The 24,377-nt window shown below is 40.3% G+C and overlaps 1 protein-coding gene across 2 annotated transcripts in view; it reads right to left on the reverse strand.

The window, feature by feature from the left end:
- Nucleotides 1-24,377, reverse strand: part of SMYD3 (SET and MYND domain containing 3) — a 657,545-nt gene that overhangs the window by 550,425 nt on the left and 82,743 nt on the right. For both annotated transcript variants that reach the window (XM_077811879.1, XM_077811878.1), the window contains exon 2: nt 3,882-3,945. In XM_077811879.1, coding sequence (XP_077668005.1) covers nt 3,882-3,945 — 64 coding nt within the window. The remainder of the gene's footprint in view (nt 1-3,881; nt 3,946-24,377) is intronic.

Genomic DNA, 24,377 nt, shown 5'->3' on the forward strand with positions numbered 1-24,377 from the left:
CTTTAAAAGAAAAGGAGTACTTGTGGCACCTTAGAGACTAACCAATTTATTTGAGCATGAGCTTTCGTGAGCTACAGCTCACTTCATCGGATGCATACTGTGGAAACTGCAGAAGACATTATATACACAGAGACCATGAAACAATACCTCCTCCCACCCCACTCTCCTGCTGGTAATAGCTTATCTAAAGTGATCATCAAGTTGGGCCATTTCCAGCACAAATCCAGGTTTTCTCACCCTCCGCCCCCCCCCCCCCCAAACTCACTCTCCTGCTGGTAATAGCTTATCCAAAGCGACCACTCTCCCTACAATGTGCATAATAATCAAGGTGGGCCATTTCCGGCACAAATCCAGGTTTTCTCACCCCCCACCCCCATACACACGGGATGGGGGGGGGGTGAGAAAACCTGGATTTGTGCCGGAAATGGCCCACCTTGATTATCATGCACATTGTAGGGAGAGTGGTCGCTTTGGATAAGCTATTACCAGCAGGAGAGTGAGTTTGGGGGGGGGGGGGGCGGAGGGTGAGAAAACCTGGATTTGTGCTGGAAATGGCCCACTTTGATTTTCATACACATTGTGAGGAGAGTGGTCACTTTGGATAAGCTATTACCAGCAGGAGAGTGAGTTTGTGTGTGTGGTTTTTGGAGGGGGGTGGGGGGGTGAGAAAACCTGGATTTGTGCTGGAAATGGCCCACCTTGATTATCATACACATTTTAAAGAGAGTGGTCACTTTGGATGGGCTATTACCAGCAGCAGAGTGAGTTTGTGGGGGAGGGGAGGGCGGAGGGTGAGAAAACCTGGATTTGTGCTGGAAATGGCCCAACTTGATGATCACTTTAGATAAGCTATTACCAGCAGGAGAGTGGAGTGGGAGGAGGTATTGTTTCATGGTCTCTGTGTATATAATGTCTTCTGCAGTTTCCACAGTATGCATCCGATGAAGTGAGCTGTAGCTCACGAAAGCTCATGCTCAAATAAATTGGTTAGTCTCTAAGGTGCCACGAGTACTCCTTTTCTTTTTGCGAATACAGACTAACACGGCTGTTACTCTGAAATGAGTCTTTAAGCGCATCTCTCATTACGCTGGAAGGTTGGGCTGTTTTTGTATTCCTTCAGTTTGCTTTTGTTACTTTAGTCAATCCAGATTTTTTTTAATGTTTCATATAAAGTCTGTGTGATGGAATTTGAGATTTTTAAGCCTGTACACATCTAATTTTGGCATTCAGAGCAAAGTCTGAAGCTACTGGGCTGCTTTACAGATGTCCATATAAAAGTGAAAAGGAGAAAAAGAAACAATTAACAAAAAGATACGATAACAGTTAAAACAAACATAGGACTCCACAAGGCAATTTAGTTTCTGACAGAAAGGCAGTAGAAGAAACGAAACAACCAACTGTGTAAAACAATTTCTGTCACGTATCAGCTATCAGTATCAGACTGCATGATGTCTGACACAGAAATAGCTCTTCTACAATCAGCAGTAAAATAGGAAATGATGGGTAGGAGAAGTAGGGATGCTATAATGCTTGAACAGGGGCAGGTGCACACTGCCCTCTGGTGAGGTGATTTAATAGTTTTAAAATTCTAAAGCTGGAAGAATCCCCATCCCTCAGATGATAGGAACAAAGACCCCGGCAGTAGGAATTTATCATAGAAGACTATGAAACTCTTACAAGAGACCACCATCCCGGACAACTTCTGGCTGTAAGAGACATCCCAGAACACAAAACACAATGGTCCTGAGTCTCAGCTGGTGTAAAGTGACTCACGTCTGGCCTACTGAGTTCAGTACTATTCCACCACTATTAGACCTATATTAAGCAACCAGTTGTGGTCAGTCCCTTAAGACAGATGTCACTGTATTTTTTGTTTGCAGAATTCCCATTGCTTGGCTATATGAATGGCCCCAGAAGGAAGGAGAGAGTGTATCAAAAATTGGAAGTGGCAGTTCATGGGAATCTGTGAGCTGATGGGTTGAAAATAAATATCTAATTTCGCGTTCTGTGTGAGTAATCAGATGATTGTAAACCAGTGGTTCCCAAACTTGTTCCGCTGCTTGTGCCGCGAAAGCCCCTGGCGGGCCGGGCCAGTTTGTTTCCCTGCCGCGTCCGCAGGTTCAGCTGATCGCTCCCATCGCTTCTAGCAGATCCCATTGACCTGGAGCAGCGAACCACGGCCACTGGGAGCCGCAATCTGCCGAACCTGCGGACGCAGCAGGTAAACAAACCAGCCCAGCCAGCCAGGGGCTTTCCCTGCACAGACAGCAGAACAAGTTTGGGAACCACAGTTATAAACAATATAACACTATGAATGGCATCAGATGGATGATTTTTACTTTAAATAACAAGGTGTCAGTATCAGGTAGCAGTTATTTTACTTTGGACTATCTTTCTTGTACCTACAAGTAATAAATTAGTCAATATTTTTTTCTTCCACATGGGAAACTTGTTCTTATATTTCTTTATTTGTAACTCTACAAGTGAACAAAATGACCCCAACTAGACATTATAATACAGTTAGTGTCACTAAATATCAGACAAATACAAGTTAAGTATCTACTACTAAGCAGAATTACTTTTGTCCCAAAGAAACAAAGGTATGCTTGTAAGTGTCCAGACATCGTTCTGTGTAATATAATTATATTGGCATTTTTATCTTGCTTCAGCTAAAATTGCTCTTTGGAGTCAGCCTTTATGTGTCAAAAAATTTCCGAACATAAATCCTGCATAGGATTTTAAATATGCTAACAGTGACATCAAAATGATTAATAGCTTACCCAACCAATAAAGCGCTAATGAGACGAAATATGAAGTATCACATAGCATCATATGTCACAGTCTCCTAAACTTAGAGATATGTTTTCACAGTAGAATGATGTTAAGATTGCATCTTTTCCCTATCATTGCAGTCAAACCAAAACTGATCACAGAGTGGTTGCGTTTATTTATTTATTTTGCTGAGGGAATGCTGGAATGAGGAAAACCATTCAGACCTCAGAGACTGGCAAGAAAAGGTTGCAACTGCATTAACATAACATGATCAAACAACATTAATAGCACCCTGCCACAAAAAGGAAAGAATGGCGGGGGCTGCTGTCTCCCCCTCAACCATTCACTACCCCCACCAGTGATGCAAGTTATATAACCAAGCAAAACCACCAAGATTTATATCATAAAACAGGACCTACCCATAGATCAATGTCCAACAAATAAAGTAGTGCTACTTTACAACCAGTAAGAGTATTTTATGTTTTTATCTAATTTTATCTAATTTCTCTGCATGTATGCCAGGAAACACAACAAGCAGGTTTTTCTGAGCAGGTAAATCCTAACCATCAATTTCAACTTCATTTTGTTTGTTAGTTTATTTTATTGACTGTAAAAGGAGGTGGGGGGTAAAACCAGGTAAGAAAGTTAGCCTTCAATCTATATCCATAATTTAAAAAAAAAAAAAACACCCACACAACCCAACATGAAAGAAAGTGGCATTCAAATTCAAGAACCTTAAAGTCAATGAGAGTTGTAAGTATTCAAAAGTCAGACCTCTTATTCAAATAACTAGCTTTGGGCATCCAGTTTTGAAAGTGTTAGCCTTAGTAAATGAGAGGAAGAGGCAAGCTGTAAAAAAGTTATATATCAACATTGTCTGCATTAGTTATATTAGTTAGGTAACTTAATAAGCATTAAGCAAAAGCTGCAATGAGAGGGTGATTTATTTATTTTTTTGCTCATTGTTAATGACTTGTTGACTTAATGGATTCCATAGATGTCCAGAGACCATTAATGGGTAATGGCAACACAACATACTGAAAACCCCACAGCTAAACGGTTATTTTTTTCTTTAGTAGCTTGTCATTATTTTTAAAAATGATCATTACCTGACAACGTGTATCACAGTATCTGGCAATTTTGCACTGAGAGCATCTAAGCAGCCGTTCATTCCTGTAAGAAACATCCTGTATTAGTTATATAGGAAAAATAAAAATATTTCCAAATATCTGAAGGAAAAAAGGAGCCACAAAAAGGACAAATTGTATTTATTTTTACATACAAAGTCAAGGCAAGAACCTAAGGGCTAGAGATTCTGATTTCCTTACTCATATTAAACAGTATCTTACCCTATGAATAGTTTATTTATTTACTAGTGTCAATGGGGCTGCTTGTGTGTTAACAGTAAGATTATTGGAGTCTAGACTTAAGAGGAGTCTCCCTACTCTCCAGTGAGATAAAACAGGAATCATTTGTTTTTCTTGCTTTGCTACCATACTGTCAAGGAATTAGATTTTGTGGTTAATGCAATAGAATCTCAGACTATGGTGCAGCACAGCTGGATGTTGTCGTCTTTGGAGCCCAGCAACGTGATAATATGTTGCAAGGCAGAATTCAGGACCCTACTACCTGTCTTAAGCAAGATTCTTGCTGTTAATCTGCAGTTGTGACACTGAGTTATTTGCAATGTGAAGATGACCTGGTAATGGAAATGTATGCCTTAAAAAAAGGTTGCTTGTGATTGGTAAACAATGTGACTAAAGCAAAAACTCCATCTGAAAAAGATTATTGGTGGCGCACGGGGAGAGATGAGAAGTTTGAACCAGAGATACATATGAACATTTTAATTATGATTCTACAAAGCACCTCTTGGCTTGAGTGAGATTCCCGATTGCTGGCTTAATTTAAGTCATATGACAAGCTGAGAACTTGACTTGGGGAGAAAATATAATTTACTAATAAAAGTTTTGTAAATTATTAGATGGTGAGGAAATATTTAGCATGAAATTATGCAGAAAATTAATCAAATTTACATGTCATAAATCAAATTCTGTTCTCAGCTGCACTGGCATTCGAATATGCTTTGTAGTAACATTCTTGCCAATTTCTTAGCTGTCACAGCACCAGCAAAAAGCCCAGAGGTTTTAGCTTTATATTTTAAAACAAAGTTAACCATATGCTTTCCTAGCATATATTGACACTGAGAATATGGTGTTATAAACAGAAGACTCAAGAGAAAAGAGACTAAATTAAGGACATACTAGCTAGCCAGACGGTAGGATTGTCCTTCCTACATTGTGGAAATACTCCTACTAATAGGCAGCTGGACACATTTCTTACACTAATAAACTACAGACTTATGCATAAAGACACATAGCCAGTCTGACAGATGCTTATGTTTGACAACCACTATACACAACATTAATTATTATATTAATACCTTTTTGCACTCCTAAAGCACCTTCCATTTGAAGAGCTGAAAATGGATTGCAAACATCAAGAGTATGTCTACGCTGCAAGTTAAAGGGTGATCATAGCATTGGTGAGTATACCATACTAGCTTTAATCTGCCTGGCACAGGTAAGAATGGCAGTGTAGAAGTAGTGGCACGGGCTTCAGCACAGGCTAGCATTCAGAGTACTCCAGACTCCCTGTAGGGCTTGTACTCTGGATAGTTAACCTGTACTGCCACACCTACAGTGCTATTGTTACCCAGGCTAGCTATATGAAAGCTAGCATGAGTATACCTATCCGTGCTGCAATCACCCCTTTGCTCGCAGTGCAGTCATACCCTAAGTGACCTTTGCAAGACACATGAGGCAGATAACTGCCCCAATTTTACAGATGACGAAAAGAAGGCAGAGGGAGAGAATAAAGTGATTTGCTCATGTTTATACCTTAAGGACCTGACCCTGTAAGATTCCTATTGTCTTTACAGAGATTCCATGGGGGCATAAGGGTCTGCCATGTGGATCACTTTGCTGGCTCAGACTTTAAATCAATAGCACAGCTCTCAATAAAACTAGACGTGATATGCTGGACCCGCTGAACTCAAAGAATTTAGTCATTGACCTCAATAGGGTCAGAATTTTACAGTAGGTCTTCAGCTATCCAATCTAGTACTTCTGATTTTCAATCTGGTACTTTGACCACAGAACCATTCTTCTTTCCTTTATTTAAATCAATATACACTCAGTTACCCCCAACTTTTACTCCCTATGTTCACTCTAAATTCACAGCAAATGCCTCGAAGAGTCATATGTCCAAATAAAGTGAGATGGCACCAACTTGGTCACAACCTTGGTCACAAACCAATAACTTCTGAGCAATGAATTTGGTCCATTGATTCCATTAATTTAATTTATGACTAAGAATCTATAGCTATCCAAAACAACATAATAAACACAGAATGCCAAATAAAATAGATCCCTCCTGAGCACAGACTAAGTCCTTTGTTCCACATGTGGAATTCTCACTGGTGTAAATTCTGCACAAAGTTATTGTATCAATGTGCACTAAATGTGCACTAAAATGCGCCAGTATTTGCATATTAAACTAACTGCTGATTTAACTTTGCCCTTTTTAGAATTCTTATAAGAGATGGGGGAGAAAACAGGGAATGTCAAACATACACTAAATATAAGAGGAATTAAAATATAGCCATGTACTTATGTGGAAATAAAGAAATACAAGTTAAGTTATGTAATATACAGAAATATTTAGAGAGAATTCATTATGGTGAACTGTGGTATAAAAGTATGAATTTGGGTTTCCATTATTATTTAAATGTAGTGAAGCCAATGATTTCAATATACAGTGTATAAAACTACATATGATGGTGTGAAGCAGCTTAAAAATTTTATCTACATCAGGTCCAATAACTGCATTGGTTACAAGTTGCGAGGCCACGAATGAATCAGATGGATCATTCCAAATGAGTGCCAATCTTTGCGCATTCGCTTTCTTATTCTCCAACCCCTTTATAATTGAACTCATGATACCAAGGCCCTTACAGAATATGTTGTGTGATGTGCTGAATACCATACAACTAGCAGAAAGAAAATATTTTAGAAATGTCTGAGATTAAAATCCTGTTATTGCTCCTGTCTTTCACCCTACCTACAAAAGTAAGGGCCTTGATATCATGAGTACAACTAGAAAGGGCTTGGAGAGTAAAAAAAACTAATAATTTTAAAAATCTTCTAAATAGTACCTAAAATATCTTTCCCATACAAAACAGTGTTGTGATTTTAGAATCCAATGTCTGGGGACAATCCAAAGCTAGAATCAAGTGCTGGAAATCTCGCCTCTCCAATTGTATAAAGTTCTCATTTCTAGGGCCCAAAAATATCAGAACTCTAACAAAGCTACTGGTGAAGAACTGAATATTTCTCATTCTGGATTTGGATCTCAGATCAGTATAATGTAGGAGGAAAGAATTAAACATTTTTGTGGTAGGTTTATTTAGTATGAAAATTAAAGGACAAAATTATTGCTCTTTGGAGCTGCTCAGATATCTGAATGTCAGAAATAGTCTAGGTGGAGACCATTAACGGATGTGCATACGCACACACAAAATTATCTCCATCTGGACTACGTCTGAGACATACATTTTGTAATACTGATCAACATGTTCTATCAAGGATACAGGATAATCTTCAGGAAATCTACCCTTTCTTTCTAAAAATGGGGCAAATCCTCCATATTTATTTTAATTACGTACATTAATGAGATCTTTTCTCCAGATCTTTCAAATCACAGGCAGCACACGCTACAAAAAGTTCTATTTCCTGGGTCATCAACACGTTATTGTGGAAGTCAGCCATACACAACAGATTCATCATGCTCAATGCTACCTCCTGCAAATGTGTATGGTAACATGGAATGATATAGAACAGTAGAGATTTACGAACATCGTTTTCTATGTCATCATATAAAATTCTTGAGATTGTCACTTTCTGGAGTTTCCCCAAGTTGTTCTGCATAGCTGCATCATTACACAGTTTTGCAGGAACAGAAGCAGATCACAGGGCCTTTAGATCTTCTTTATTTTGGATTATGGAAATGAGGAACTCTGTATACAACGTGTTCTACATCAATGGGTAAGAGCCTCTGTTGAACTTCTCCCTTTAGTCATTCAAATAATATTGTTTGACAGAGTGTGATCAGGCAAGCATTTTGTAAACACTCAGGTTTAATTCTATCCATGCAAGTTCTACCAGGAGCTACTTAACTAAAATCTTTGTGCATCATTTGAAAGTTAACCCCTAATTCAGCCAGGTGCAGAAGGACTGAGCAAAGGAAGTTTTTGTGCAGACCTTCTGTGCTAGGGTAAATTTCACTCTAACGGAATGATGATGAACTAGTATTTACATTCGGCAACATATCCATAGTTACAGTAACTGAAATGAAACAAGATCTTAAAGTACCAAAAAGTAATACTCAAATCCATTATCCACCACAAATATGACCCTTCAAGAGCCATGATTTATATGAATCCATCCCTTAGCAACTTAAGAACTTTCTAATACAGATCCAAAATTTAGGTCTTGCATCTATACTATTTAACTCACAGCACTGTATTCGCAGAAAGAAAAGGAGTACTTGTGGCACCTTAGAGACTAACGAATTTATTTGAGCATGAGCTTTCGTGAGCTACAGCTCACTTCATCAGATGCATACCGTGGAAACTGCAGCAGACTCTATATATACACAGAGAATATGAAACAATACCTCCTCCCACCCCACTGTCCTGCTGGTAATAGCTTATCTAAAAGCCATTTCCAGCACAAATCCAGGTTTTCTCACCCTCCACCCCCCCACACAAATTCACTCTCCTGCTGGGGGAGTGAAGGGTGTGTGTGGGGGGGTGGAGGGTGAGAAAACCTGGATTTGTGCTGGAAATGGCTTTTAGATAAGCTATTACCAGCAGGACAGTGGGGTGGGAGGAGGTATTGTTTCATATTCTCTGTGTATATATAGAGTCTGCTGCAGTTTCCACGGTATGCATCTGATGAAGTGAGCTGTAGCTCACGAAAGCTCATGCTCAAATAAATTCGTTAGTCTCTAAGGTGCCACAAGTACTCCTTTTCTTTCTGCGAATACAGACTAACACGGCTGTTACTCTGAAACCTGAGCACTGTATTGTACGACCTTGACAGACCGTTGCAATATCTTCTCTCAGTATTTTATTTTCTTCCTAAAAGATGCAAAGACTTGCTGAAATAACTGAAGTTAAGTACAGCAAATATTTTATTCTGCCATCTGAAAACCGCACATAGCTTGGACCTGACTGCAAGGTGCTAAGCTCCTTCAACTCCCACTGAAACCAATGGGAGATGACAGTGATCAGCACCTGGCAGGATTGGGTCCTTTTTTACCAACATTTAACAATGAAGTGGTAACAAAGATACAGAACATTACTTCAAGTTTATTTCCAACATCTGACACTAGCAGCCAAAGTATTTGAAGAATCTGACTCCCTGCTGGCACTGTATAATGAATGAAGTATCCATTCATCATCTTCCTCCCCACTCTCATCTCCCAAATGATGAGCAGATTTAGGATGTTTGGTGCAGCTGCATGTACTGACAAAACTGCTGCATTTTGCTTTTCTCCCAACTCCCTCCCAAACCTCCATCTGTAGGATTTATGGCATCAATTAATATTCTGACATAGAATTTTACAAAAGTAAACAGTATGATTTAAAGTACTTAATCTGAAATTGAAGAATTCAGGAATAAGACTTCTTACAGGATTTATGTATTTTGAGGTATTTAAAAACACAAATTGATGACAATTTGCATAGCTTCTACCCATCAGTATCAACACTATATTAACTTAATAGAAGCCGTTAAATATTTATAAAATTGTTATCAAATAAACTTTTGTTAGTTTTGATATGAGCAGAAACAGTTACACTCATTGGGTCAAATACTGCTTCCCTTACACATATGACTAGTCTCACTGGTGTCAACTCATTTGTAATGTGTATAGCATTTGGCTCAGTGTATTCAGAAATAATATTTTCTATCATCACTCAAAGGTTTTCCTATTTTCTCAATCCAAAGAACAGGGAAAGGAAATATAGTAATTTCACAAATATTACTGGAAGGGTTCGTATTTAAACAAACAAAATACATAGCCCCAGGTTTCTGGAAGTATTTGTTTTGATTTACTTTAAACAAATCCTCAAAGCACTGAAATGAAATATTCTAGACACGTCCAAAAGATGGAAAAGAAAATTGCATTAGAATGTCCTTTCTCCAAGAGAATGGACTATTAATAAAAGCATTCAGTACAGTCAGGTCTTCATTGTGCTGTACAAATGCAGGCGAGTAGGGGGCAGTGCGGCCTACCAGAGGCCCCTAGATACAGTGTATCCCGGTAAAGCAGCCCTTCAGAGTATGCTGGAGCTGGCAGCAGCTCCCCTTAGGGGTGGTAAAGCATGTGCTTATCTCCATGGCTAGCCAGCAAAGGTGGGGAGTGGGCCCATTTCCCTGCCTGCTACAAATTTGGAGGGGTTGGGGGGGGAGGAGAGATATTTGTGTCCTAGGAGCTGCAAGCAGGAAGGAGTCATCATGCTGAGACGAACAAGAGGACTGCAGCTGTTGCTGGTCTCTGCAAATTTTTCAGTACCTCTGAGGAGCCCTTCCATCTCTAGTCCCCTTATCAGAGAGATGAAGCCTAAATCAGGATTTTAAAATAGCCCGTACTTACAAAAATGAACAGTACACTAATAGGGAATTGCCAGTCAGCACTGAAGTGTATTGATACAGCTTGTGCAAAGAAACTTACCCCGTGCTTGCCCGCACTGTCTGGCTCCTGCCAGTGTCCCTCCCTCACTATCACAATGTACAAAAATCACCCTTAAAAAAAAAAAAAAAATCAAACTAACAATTTATTGAACAGCTGTGATTATAACATGGGCACGATGAAAAAAACGGTTACTAACCTTTCGTAACTGTTGTTCTTTGAGATGTGTTGCTCATGTCCATTGCATACTAAGTGTGTCTGCACCACGCACACTGTTGCCGGAGATCTTTGCCTTAGTGGTATCCATTGGGCTGGCTCTGGCGCCCTGTGGAGCTGGGCCCGTATGTGCCAGTAAAAGGCATGTACACACCTAGCACAGAATGGACATGAGCAGGCACTGAAAGAAAGAGGATGGCTTTCTTTAATGAACGCTCTGACAGAGTGACTATCCAGTACACATGAAAGGGTCAGGACACAATTTTAAAACATTAAATAAAAGCAACTATACCATTCCATTGATAATGGATAATGCACCTGCACTTCTCAGTGACTGCACGAACTTGACTTTCAGCCTGGTACCTCACAAGGTAGCTGAGACACCCAGGTGTGACGCTCGTAAGCCAAGTGCCAGCTCTGGCCAAAGCTGTGAACTGACAACCAGGCCCATTCACTTGTGTATCAGTATAAATCAAAGTGATTGTTAAATATATAAGAATGTATTTCATGTCTAAACTTCATGAAAAGCAATGGAATGCTACATAAATTGTTTTCACTTGTTTGAATTCTGTTAGAATGTAATAATGAACATTTACATTGTATATAACTCTGTAACTAAATTACCCATCAAACGAGAAAGAAGGCTTGTGTAATACAAATGAAGAAATAAAGGAAGAAAGTACCAACTCTTGCACATTTGAAGGCAAGTGGTCATTGCGTTCATGTTCAAAGATTCTATATGCATTCCTCTCAATAGAATTGGCTACCAGCGTTGTCTGGTGTGAGATCTAGGATGCAAATTGACCTGGGTGAGTGACTAGTCTCTTGTGACTCAGTGTAACCTGATGTTTTGTGATTTTTGGTGTAAGTGACCATTTGTCACATAGTCCAACTTGCCTGGGTGGCAAGACAGACTGGAGTGTCTAAGGGGACTCTTCGTTGCTCCATGATATACTCCTGGGGGAATTCTGCACCACTGTGCATGCACAGAATTTATGTCCCCCACAAATATCTTTGCTTCCCCACCGAAAAATGACTTCCTGATGGAGAAGCAAAGGGAAGCCACAAGAGCAGTCATCCGACCCTCCCCAGCAGTATGTGTTGGGTGCCCAGGGCAGCTGGCAGAGAAGTACCTCATGGTGGGGCAGGAGGCGGGAATGGGGAAGACCCAGCTGGTGGCTCCTACCCTGTGGAGCTGGGCTGGGGAGGACAGGACTTCCTCTTCCCCTGCATGGGATCCGGGGTTAGGTCAGAACCACCCCAGATTTCTCCCCCGGCTGCAGGAAGCTCTGCAAACTCCCCCCTCACCTGCACCCATTGCTCCTCAGCTGCAGGGGAAGGGATCCCTTTACAGGGAGCTGCTCCCCCATCTGCCTACCTCCCATGTATCCAGACCCCTCATACCCAGACCCTCCTGCCAAGCCTCACCCCGCCCCGATGAGCTCCACTCCCCTTGCTGCTGGATCACCCCAACAAGCCACCTCCACGCAGATCCCCACCCCACCGAGCCCAAACCAGCTGCATCTGGATCCCCACCCCACTGAGCCCCACTCCCCCAGCATCTGGACCCAGCACTGAGCCACCCAGACCCCCCTGCCAAGCACTATTGCCCCCAACACCCAGACTTGCCCTGCTGAGCCCCAACCACCTTCCCCTGGACCCCCCCCCCCACAGTCCCATTACCATTGCACTCAGAATCCCCCCAAAAAGCCCCTGTGGATCCAGACCCCCCCCGCACCCAGATCGCCCACTAAGCCGCCCAAACCCAAATTGCCCCACACAGAACCCACTCAACCCACACATGGATCGCCCCACATTAATCCCCTCCACACTTGGATCCTGCCTTGCTGAGCCTACCTGCCCACACAGAGGGGCAGGGCCCTGGGGTGTTTCTGGGGCAGGCTGGGTCCTTGCGCTGTGTCAGGGCTGGGTGCAGCCTCACTGCTGAGTTTGTGTCCTGGGGGGAGCGGGAGAGGGGGAAGCTGCACAGTGATGTCCCATCTCTGTAGCCAGTGGCCTGTGCTCCACAATACCATGCTGGATCCTCCACATTTATCCGACATATAAAATCTGCAAAATTTTGCAGAATTTTACAATGTTGTGTGCAGAATTTTAATTTTTTGACACAGAATGCCCTCAGGAGTAATTATCAGACTGTTGTACTTTGGGAGTTCATATTTGGTACTGGGTTGATGAAATCTAATTATAAAATATACTACCAATTGGGGGTGTATGCCCTGCTTTTCAAAGTCTACCCTCAGGTAGACACTCACAGTAGTGAGCCATTCCAGGCAGCATGACACCAGGTGTCAGATAAACACTACCCACAACACTGTGTGCAGTTATATCAAACATATTGGTGCTTTTCCTGTGATTCAACCTATTCACACTTTTCCCTTCCTATAAATCAGAGCTGCCCCCCCCCTTTTTTTTTTTTAAAGTGTGATCTCATTTTAAAACCATGCAGGATCTTTTTACTTGCTGTTTTTCATTTCAGAATCTAGGTTTGCTCCTTCAACTGCATGCCACATTGCACCAATTTTCCCAGCATTTTTTTAGCTGTTGCTGTAAATTGGTACTTCAGTCTGATACGTGAACTGTGCAAAACCTACTCGGGTTTTGTTTTGTTTTTAATTTAAAGCCCTGATGCAACTGTGAACAAGCAACAACTGTCTTCACTAAACTTCAGTCTTTCATAGTGTTACCAACCCATTTCTGTCCTTAAATAATAATAAAACTTACAATAATAAATTATTAGACAGACAAGGTGGGTGAGGTGATGTGTTTTATTGGACGAATTTCTGCTGGAAAGAGAAACAAGCTTTCAAGCCTCACAAAGCTGGTCTCTTATTGGACCAACTCCTGTTGGTGAGAAAGCTGTTGCCTTACCCACCTTGTCTCTAATATCCTGGGACCGACACACCTACAGCTACACAGCATACTATAATAAATCATTAACATTTATGGTCCGGTATGTCCAAAGACAGCTGAATACTTCGTTAAAATGCATTTTTTTAAAATTCATCACGCCACCAGAGCCAGTCCGAAGACAATACACATCCCCAAATATACAGTAAGGGGTAGATTATGACTTGATTCTGTGCAGCAACATGGTGCCGAGTGGAAAGGATGCAGGAAATTTTCCACTTCCTCTGGAGCTCCTGCACAGTGACAATTCCCAGTCTTTGCATTACCAGATAGGCTAATCCCCACAAGTAGGGTTCAGAGGGGAGGGGAAATGATCAGACATTGGCCAAAGCACGGAAAGAGGAGCACATTCTTCATTCTTTCAACAGATATAACAGGGTCCTTTCTTGTCTGCAGTCATGAAAACACTCTGCCCACATTCCTCATTCTAGCTCACTCAGTATCTAACGCCCGCCCAGATCAAACTCCTTTTCAGTACTGACGCATTCATGCCGAACCGTCTCACCTCAATATATTTTTAAGTCCTGAATAGTTCTTCTAACACCTATGACTCTGTTCTTTTTCCAATGCACCTGAGTAAGCCACAGGACCATGAAAAGGAGGTTAGACACGAATCAAGGAGAAAAACAGCTCCTTATAATTACCTTCCAAGACCAATCTGCCCTCTGCTAGGCTCAACATAATAGACAAAGATGTACTGATGTTCTTGTGATAACAGATATCAGAGTAGTGAGACAGCTAATGGAACAACTACAAAAATGCTGTCTAACACATATTCAAGTTTATAAATTGTACACTGAAGCCCTAACTAAGAAAAATCAGCACTTGAAAGTCCCTGATAAACCTCCCAAAATCTAGAGTAGCCACTCTGGATTAAAATTCTCTTTATTTACTATCACAGAGTATGCTATGCCTTGTATCCCTCTACAGTCTCTTGTGAGTGCACCTTTCCTAGGGATACGCCCTGAGCCTCCAGTTCATTTAAGAGGCAGTACAGTGAATTTACCACTCTTAGAATGAGTCCGCAGGCTTCAGCACCCGTTATTCACAATGGTGCCTTTAGCAGAGCCAATTTGGCTTGGTTCCCTGCAAGCATCTTCTCTCTTGGGAACTTTGTAACCAGAAAATGTAGGCAAATACACAGTTCAGCCCTTTCAAAACAAAAAAAAATATTTATTAGTGAACAGGAATACAACTGTTTGAGAAATGGGGTTAAACTAACAGAAGAGTCATATACACATAAACCCTACCTAACCTTTTAGGTTCTCCTTGCTTAGTTAAATAGCCCTGACCACACCAAGCTGGGTGGGAAGAGAGCCCACACACCCGCAAGCCCTACCTCTATTTTCCAATCAGCATCTCCCAGAGTAGTCCTTCTCCATGTGGGACAGGGGCTGACCTTTAATCCAATTAAAAGGTCTTTGTTCCAGAATTCCAAAGCCTTCCCCGTCCAAGTCTCTTTGTCTGTCTTTGGTCTGGCCAGAATTGGGTTATGCTTCTCTCTAGGGGTCTTATTCCTTCCCTGGGTGTTGCCAGCTAGACTGTGGTTACAGAAGAGGCTTCAAAGGAATTCACACATATATTATCTTTGGAAGATAGCCATTGGGCTTATCTAAAGTGATTGTCTGCATCTCCTGCATACTACCAAACAACAGGTATGACTTAACCTTTAGAGTCCAATTAGGCAGCAGTACAAAACTGAGCAAGCAAACTTGATTGTCTCAATTACTCCATATCAAATATGCTCATTTTACAAATAAAACAATATTTCCCACTCTCCTTCGCCTCTGCAAATTGCAAACTCAGCCTGGGCTCAGAAAGTCAATCAGCATTCTTTCCTTTTTACACATCAAGAATAATGAAGGTTCTACAGTCCAAATTAAGCCCTCATTTTCACCTGTGCATCCCTACGGTCTGCAGATTATGCCCTGTATTATACCTATGCCCACCCCTTTGCCTTCAGTCGACTTGCACAAATGTAATTTATTGGGATTTGGTAAACAATTCTGCTGCTGATGCACAAGAAATAGAATTCAGTTCAATCATCTCTCTGCACACCCAACACAGTTGGGAAGCAGGAATGAAATGCAGAAAATCTTCTCTCACAGTCATCCGACATGACTGATGACACATAAAAGTGCCAGCACAAACTGGCTGCACTGACTAAGGGGCAGCTTGTTCCTCCTGTACTCAGGTTTGGTCTCATTTTGTTAGGTCTTGGAAGATGTCATCCAGAGAGTGCTGGGAGCCAGCTTGATACTCAAAACTGTCTTCTCATGACTTTTACACTAACAGGATGACATGTAGAATTATAGAATTTATAGATTAAGAACTACATTAGGGTGATGGACTAATTAAACTTATTGGTGCAGGAGTGTCCCCTACTGTACATTTACCAGTGTCTGGTTAAGTTTTAAATGCCCCAACACTTTCTTTGGAAGATAAATCTATGTTGCCTAATAGATCTGTGTTGGAAATTTTTTCTTGATAGTCTAAATGTTCCCTTTCTTAAATTTATTCCAGTACTCCTAGTTATATCCCTGTTTACACTTATAAATAATAATTCTCCATCCATAAGCACTTAAATACTTTGGTAATATGTCCCATGGAAAACTCTAAGACAGATAAGGTGTAAAGCCTTCAAATACCTATAGATTTGTCTCACTGTAGTCATTGCTTAGCCAAACTAAAGTAAAATCCTTTTAAACTTTTATCATAAACCAATCACTCGAGTCCTCCAAACATTTTTGGTTTATCTTTTCTCAATTCCCTATAACTTGTCTATATTAGAGTAGGGTGGGAAACAGTTTCTCAGTTTTCCCATTTAACATCAGGATGATCCCGAGACCTTTTGAAGTTTTTTTTGCAAAAAATCAGAGACCCCCACACACAACTCCAAATAACCTATAATCTGGTAGTTAGGACCCTCACCTGGGATGCAGGAGACTGAAGTTCAAGTCCCTGCTATGAATCATGCCCTAAACACTGGGTTAGAGTGTCAGTCGCTCTCTCAAACACTCCTACTGGAGCTGTTCCATTTTGTATAAATAATGACATGTTCACTGTGTGTGTGCAAGAGAGGTTTTATAGTCCAGTGGTTATGGCACTCAGCTAGGATGTGGGAGACCCAGATAAAGTCCCTACTCCAAATCAGGCAAAACAGGGACATTAACCTGGGTCTCCCATATCCCAGGGGAATGTCCTAACCACCAAGCTATCAGCTCTTTTGGAGTCCCTGCCCCTGACTCTACCTCCACACACACACCCTTTCTCTTCCAGAAATTCCATCCTGGACGTGAAAACCTTTCCCAACAAAAGCTTCATCAAAACGGACCAGGCATTGACAAATCACCATTTTCCTCACAAAAAACGCTTTGCCAAAAAACTCCCCCTCAGCTTGTCACTCTCTGATAACAGGGTGTTGTGTTTTTATTCTCGCTACATTCATCTGTATTATGGTTCTGTTCTAGTTACTGTTCACAACTTCTCCCAATTGACTGCCAACTGCATATTTCATCAATATGCTGATTTCTTCCCTTTCCTGCTCAGGAAGGGCTTGATTGTGCCATTTAGGCACAGCCTTGCCTTGGTGGTGACAAGGCTCCCCTCTGCATCACCCAGGGACAATAGCGAGCTGTCCATGCAGAGGTCTCATATTCACTGTAACACCCCTCCATAGGGTGTAGCTTACTCCCACACCCAGCATGGCCGGACAGAACAATGACCCAATATCCTCTCTCTCACCGTCTTTGGGGCGCCATGCACACACTGCAACGTCTGGGAGAGAGCAGCAGTTTGGCCTGGCCTTTGCATGGCCTGCACGATGTGGGAAGGAAAACTCCTAGTGCCTGGCACCCTGCAAACACTACCCCTGCACAAGAACCAGGCAAAAATCAGCCTCTAATATATTTAATAAAAATGGACTCAACACAAAAACAAATGTCTATGATACAATGCCACAAACCTCCGCACAAACTCACAACTCTGCTGTTTATCAGTACCCTTAAATTACAGTCCTACAGACAGTTTAATTTCACATTATAATGTTAATATCCAAACAATCTAAACTGATCTGAGAATAAAGTTTTATGAGACCCCGTATCAAATACTTTAAAAAAATCAAACTCGTTAGGTCTATTGCTTGCCTTTCTTCCATGGATTCTGTATGTAAATATACTCACAGCCATTTGTCTACCTTCTCTGTATCTTAGAAGGTTGATGAATATTAGTTATTCCATCTAAGAGAGGAGTTAATTGGTTCTGCTATTGATACTCACGGTTAAGTGTGCTACCAGATTAGGATGAGCCTTTTTTATTGCAAGGATAAGGTAAAACTTTAACCATGGGATACAGTACGTGGTTTTCAAAGGCTTTGAGATGGTACACCCTGAATTTACTAGACAATTTTAAAAGAATCAAGCCTTAGGCATGCTTAGTGCAAAGACAACTGGTAGCCTAGGATTACTAGAAGACAACACTATAATCTCCCCAGTTCATTTGTTGAATCAAAGGAGAAAAAAGGAATATGAGTGTTTTTTTCATCCATGCTCTCTCCCTCTGAGAAGTCTATTTTATATTCTTTTTACCTTTTGTCTACACAAAATCTTTTCTTTCTACCCAGATTGCATCCTGATCTCTGGAGGATTTCGTTTTATCTGTAAAGGTATTTTGATTACACTTATAATAAGCAATAGATCAGCCCATTCAAGATACTCATTATTTGTATAAAGAAGAGGAGTACTTGTGGCACCTTAGAGACTAACAAATTTATCTGAGCGTAAGCTTTCGTGAGCTACTGCTCACTTCATCGGATGCATTCAGTGGAAAATACAGTGGGGAAATTTATATACACAGAGAACATGAAACAATGGATGTTACCATACACACTGTAACGAGAGTGATCAGGTAAGATGAGCTATTACCAGCAGGAGATGGGGGGGGGACCTTTTGTAGTGATAATATTTTGGGGGGGGAGATGTTTCCAAGTGGGCACTTCCCCTGTTCTTTGTGTAACACTTTGGTGGTGGCAGCGTTTAACCCAAACTGATAAGAATAAGCTTAGGGGATCTTTCATGCAGGTCCCCACATCTGTACCCTAGAGTTCAGAGTGGGGAAGGAACCTTCTACTACAGGACAGGCCCAACGAAGAAAACAACAGAACGCCACTAGCTATCACCTTCAGTGCCCAACTAAAACCTCTCCAACGCATCATCAAGGATCTACAACCTATCCTGAAGGACGACCCATCATTCTCACAGATCTTGGGAGACAGGCCAGTCCTTGCCTACAGACAGCCCCCCAACCTGAAGCGAATACTCACCAGCAACCACACACCACACAACAGAACCACTAACCCAGGAACCTATCCTTGCAACAAACCCCGTTGCCAACTGTGTCCACATATCTATTCAGAGGACACCATCATAGGGCCTAATCACATCAGCCACACTATCAGAGGCTCGTTCACCTGCACATCTACCAATGTAATATAAGCCATCATGTGCCAGCAATGCCCCTCTGCCATGTACATTGGTCAAACTGGACAGTCTCTACGTAAAAGAATAAATGAACACAAATCAGACGTCAAGAATTATCACATTCAAAAACCAGTCGGAGAACACTTCAATCTCTTTGGTCACTCAATTACAGACCTAAAAGTGGCAATTCTTCAACAAAAAAAACTTCAAAAACAGACTCCAACGAGAGACTGCTCAATTGGAATTAATTTGCAAACTGGATACAATTAACTTAGGCTTGAATAAAGACTAGGAGTGGATGGGTCATTACACAAAGTAAAACTATTTCCCCATGTTTATACCCCCACACCCCCCGCTGCTCCTCAGACGTTCTTGTCAACTGCTAGAAATGGCCCACCTTGATTATCACTACAAAAGTCGTGTGTCTCCCCCCCCCAGTAATAGCTCACATTACCTGATCACTCTCGTTACACTGTGTATGCTAACACCCATTGTTTCATGTTCTCAGTGTATATAAATCTCCCCACTGTATTTTCCACTGAATGCATCCAATGAAGTGAGCTGTAGCTCACGAAAGCTTATGCTCAAATAAATTTGTTAGTCTCTAAGGTGCCACAAGTACTCCTTTTCTTTTTGCGGATACAGACTAACACGGCTGCTACTCTGAAACCTGTCATTATTTGTATGACTCATATCAGCATAAACACAAAATAAATCTACAGAATACACTCAGATTGTCTTAAGATTTATTAAATTCCCTTTATATTTCTTTTTTTTTTTTTTTTTAATTTAGAGCTAGGTTGCTGGGCTTTAGTTGGTTTGTGGGCTTCGTTTGTTTGTTTTTTGACATTATGGAAAAGCGACCTACTGTTCTTACAGGGGAGTTTTCAACAAATTCTTTGCATGTTTTGAATGGTACAAGATTGTCAGATGCTTTGCTTATTCCCAAGGAACTCACTGAGAAACTCACTTGGGCAGTAAAAGCACAAAGCCTTGCTTGTTCAGCCATGGCCTCTCAAATGCTAGGTATCACCTTTTGTGTCGAGGCAGTTGGTTAACTAGATCTCTATAAAGGTTTATAGAGCAATGGAGAGGGCATACTGGATCCTGAATGCCAAAATGGGATGACTGACACACCATCAGTATTTGCTTTTAGGAAAGTAGTGGAAAATCTGGACAAAAACGGACTGTCGAAGGCTGAGTACCTATTACTCTAGTTAGGGCTGTGTTTATACTTTCTTTTGAGGGATTTAGGATGAGTAAATTGATTGTGGGTAACAGGGGAAAGTAGTTGCCAGGAATGCTTCACCTCACAGACCTGGAGCTAGACCCAAACCATTTGGAGCTCCATCAACAGTTCTCCAACATAAACTTGGAGAGAATCATATATAGTTGAAACAGAAGCCTCAGCATATTGTAACTGAAGTGACACCACATTTAGGACAAACACACACAAAGACAGCGATAAGAATGAAAACGGAAATAACATAATGTAGGCCATGTAAACAACCACATAACCTTGTTTTGTGTATTCTTCCTGCCCACTTCCCTAATGTCACGTGTAGTCTCTCATTAATACACAGAAGAATGAGATCTAGAGCTCCACAAACAGAAATCATCATTGTAAATATCCCACGCACCGAGACCAAGCTCCATAAATACAATGTAGTAAGTAAATAAAATACAAGTAGTAAGCTCTTAAAGACACACCATGCTGAAGCTCTCACTATTTGCCTTCTCCCAGCCACGCCCACTAATGTGTCTGCATACTAAAGAAAGACAATAGTGGACCAATTTAGAAGTAAAGTCAAAGTCAATTTAGAAGTAAAGATCAGTCTGACAGATGAAATTGATTTGTCAGTGAAATAGTTACCTGGGAAAACTTCTTATGTATAAATAATATAGCATCTTTCCCTTTCGGGGTGAGGTGTTTTATGATTAAATATTTCATCACAGTTGTTACACTAAGCCTGGCCAACTCATCTACTTATTAGAATGATGGGGGGTTTTTTGCAACACATACACATCAAAGGCTTTTCTTTTTAAAATTTCAGTTTAGATTTAGGGGTGCCTGGGACAAATTGTGTTCTGACTAACGCCAGCACCAATCTGGAACAACTCTATTGCCTTCACCGGAGTTACTCTGCATTTACACTGACATGACTGAGAGCAGAATTTGGCCCCTCCGTTCATAACATTTTTGGGAAGCTAAGTAAATACTTAATAAAAATGCCCAATAAATTAAATAATGTGTTTAAATTACTATTATAAAGGTTTATAAGATATATAGGTCTGATTCTCTTTTACACTGGTCTAGCAATGTAAAGAGACCCTAGAGTGGGTGTAAATGTAACTGGTAGTGTAAAGGGACCTCAAAGTAGGCATAAATATTAAACCTGCTTTTAGACCCATACACACTGCCAGATTCCTTTAAAGGAGCCTTAGTTAAATTAATCTGGCCCTTAAACTTTCCATTTCTAGGGCTATAACATAGTATGTATAAGACACTTGTTTGCAACTTCCTCCTGCCTTGGAAGGTCTCCAGGTACAGCAGGAACTGACCACGTCAGTCTTGTGGTTAGTATCCCATTGCAGACAGACTACACAAATGCCACCATTGCATGTTATGGTGACATTTCCTTCCCTGTTGCTCCTTCTCAATTCAGTGGCAACACCTCCCAGAGCATAAGGCAAGCAACCTTACAAGCATAACCTGTTCAATGCTCTCAAATCCCTTTGGCTTCTATCAGAGTTGAGAGGGTTCAGCACCTATTGTAGAATTGTTCAACCCCCTAGTCAACAGCTAGGTGTTTCATACACAGGTGATCGCTGGGGAGAAAGTGTACAGCATAAAAAGAGGAAATCATGAATAAGGATAATGGAGATAGCATGATTTAACTAAGACTTACCTATGCCCTTTCTTAGAGAAAGACATGGAATAGGATAGTGAACTCCCAAGTTTTACTACCTATCCTATGGTACTTATTAGATACATATGAACATTTTTAAAATGTGGAAGGAGGCATTTATTTGTCAGGCCATTAAATAGCTTCCATCACTAGAATATGTCCATATGGTTTATTAAAATGTTTAACTTATTTCTGTATTGTGTATATTGAAATCGATGGGACTACTCACGTTAGTACAGGTTTGCAAGATCAGATTCTAAGATCCCAGACTAAACAGCAAGAGACAAATCACAAATGACTTTCACATTTCTGAACTCTGACTCTGTTCTCTGGTGACATCCTATGGATAAAAATGTAACTTCATAGGTTTTCTTCAGTTTCACACAGATATTCTTCTCAGGTTATCTTTGCCAAGTTCCATTTAACAAAAAATGTAATAAACCAAATCCAAAATAAAAGAAACATCTGTAACTACCATTACTTTTGTAATTTTTTTAACTACAACTTTCACATCTGAGAACACAAGGGATTACTTGTTTTCACATGCCTTTCACCACCACGACCACCAAATATTCAAGCCTATCTGTCAAGTAAGCTTTAACTACATCCTCTGTTGTTTCCATCTCACTGGTTTCCAATTCTACTTAGGTCTTTAAAAACAAATATGCCAAATTCTAAGGAGTGACTCTCAGTACTAAATCAGCAACATCTTAATAGTGACTTTTCTTCTTTAGGAAGAAATAGGAAATAAAAGCCTGATTCAGTAAGGCATTGATTGCAATGGGACTACTCCTTAGGCACATGCTTAGGTACCTTAGTGAATCAGGGCCCTATGTTATGAACTAGTTTATAATCATTACTGTTGCTATGGCTTCAACTTTACCGTCTATCCATGTACAGAATTTGTTTTAACACTTATTCCTAAGAAGGAAATTGTAACCATAGTAACATTCATATTATAAGATTATTTTATCCTTAATTTCTCCCATGCCCGACCTCTTGCTTTGGATTTTGTTTATAATGGAAGCTAACTGTAAGAAGCTTTTGACTAATTTTGTTTGAAAATAAGTAGGCTTGGCAGAATTCAATTTCTTTTAAATAATTTCTACAGATAATACCGATATTTTAAAGCTTTTTTTAGATTTTTATAAATTAAATGTTTACAGCTATGGGAAATTATGAAGGGATGGTCAGACAATTGCTAAATGATAAGATTCAAAGAAGTAAAGCAAACACCAACTATCAACATCACATGCCAAAATACGCAAAGTAAACATCCTTAAATCAACACATCATTCCTGTTTTTACTGTTCATTCACTATTCCATTTCTAACAAGCCTAATTCAAGTCTAAATCTGGACTAAATCTGGATTTTGACTCAGTTCTCAAGCAGCATTTTTTTTTAACTTTGCCTAACTGTAGATTGCAATGATAATCGATAGGAAAGATTTTTTCATCAGTATGGGGAAGTCGACATTTACTGACATTTGTCAATAAAATTCTAATCCTTCCAAGCTTAAATATACGGTAAACACTGTCTAAGCTACCCAATAGTTCAGAACCACATGTTCGACCCCAATATATTTTTACATTTGTGGGAAATTATTCTCATTTGTCTTTTTTAAACATTTGCTCTCTTACACAGTTTACTAAAATAATGTATTGCTTTCATATGGGAATCAGAAATAATGAAATTTGGATATCTGACTTATTTTTATTTAATGGAATAAAATTATCCTATGAAAAAAGCCACTGAATTCCAATACAGCATTTTTTCTTGTATCCAACCACGATTTTCAGTCTCTCTTACAACAGTGTCAACACATAGTAGGTGAGTCTCTGAAAATAGATGGTTAAAAAGAAGAGGAGCTGCACAGTCACAATATCTGCCATAAGACAAAAGGATTGTCATTTACTTTCCTGCTCAGTTCGTCCAATCACATCACATCAGTGAACACATTTCCATTTCAAAAATTGTTACTGGTATTGAAGAGGCTTCAAAAGAGGCATAGATAGTGCAGTGAGGTCTGAAGTAATATGAGCAGTGACAAATTGATATGGATTGTTGGTGTTTTTTTAAATGGATTTTGCATGATTATTCAGTTAAAACTGTATTTTATGTTCCAGAAAATACTATATTTACATCACTATAATTCTTCAGTTAAATCTTATTTTGTCTAAGGCCAAGATATGTGAGCCTTTAATCATCCCACTGCAGCTTCTGCGATGGGTCATGAGTGAAACAGGATTATTTGTTTCAGTTCAACAACCATGGAACGAGACTTTGTAGAGCACAGCAAAGGAAAATGAAAAATATGTT

The sequence above is a fragment of the Eretmochelys imbricata genome, chromosome 3, assembly GCF_965152235.1.
Source record: "Eretmochelys imbricata isolate rEreImb1 chromosome 3, rEreImb1.hap1, whole genome shotgun sequence".
NCBI lineage: Eukaryota > Metazoa > Chordata > Testudines > Cheloniidae > Eretmochelys > Eretmochelys imbricata.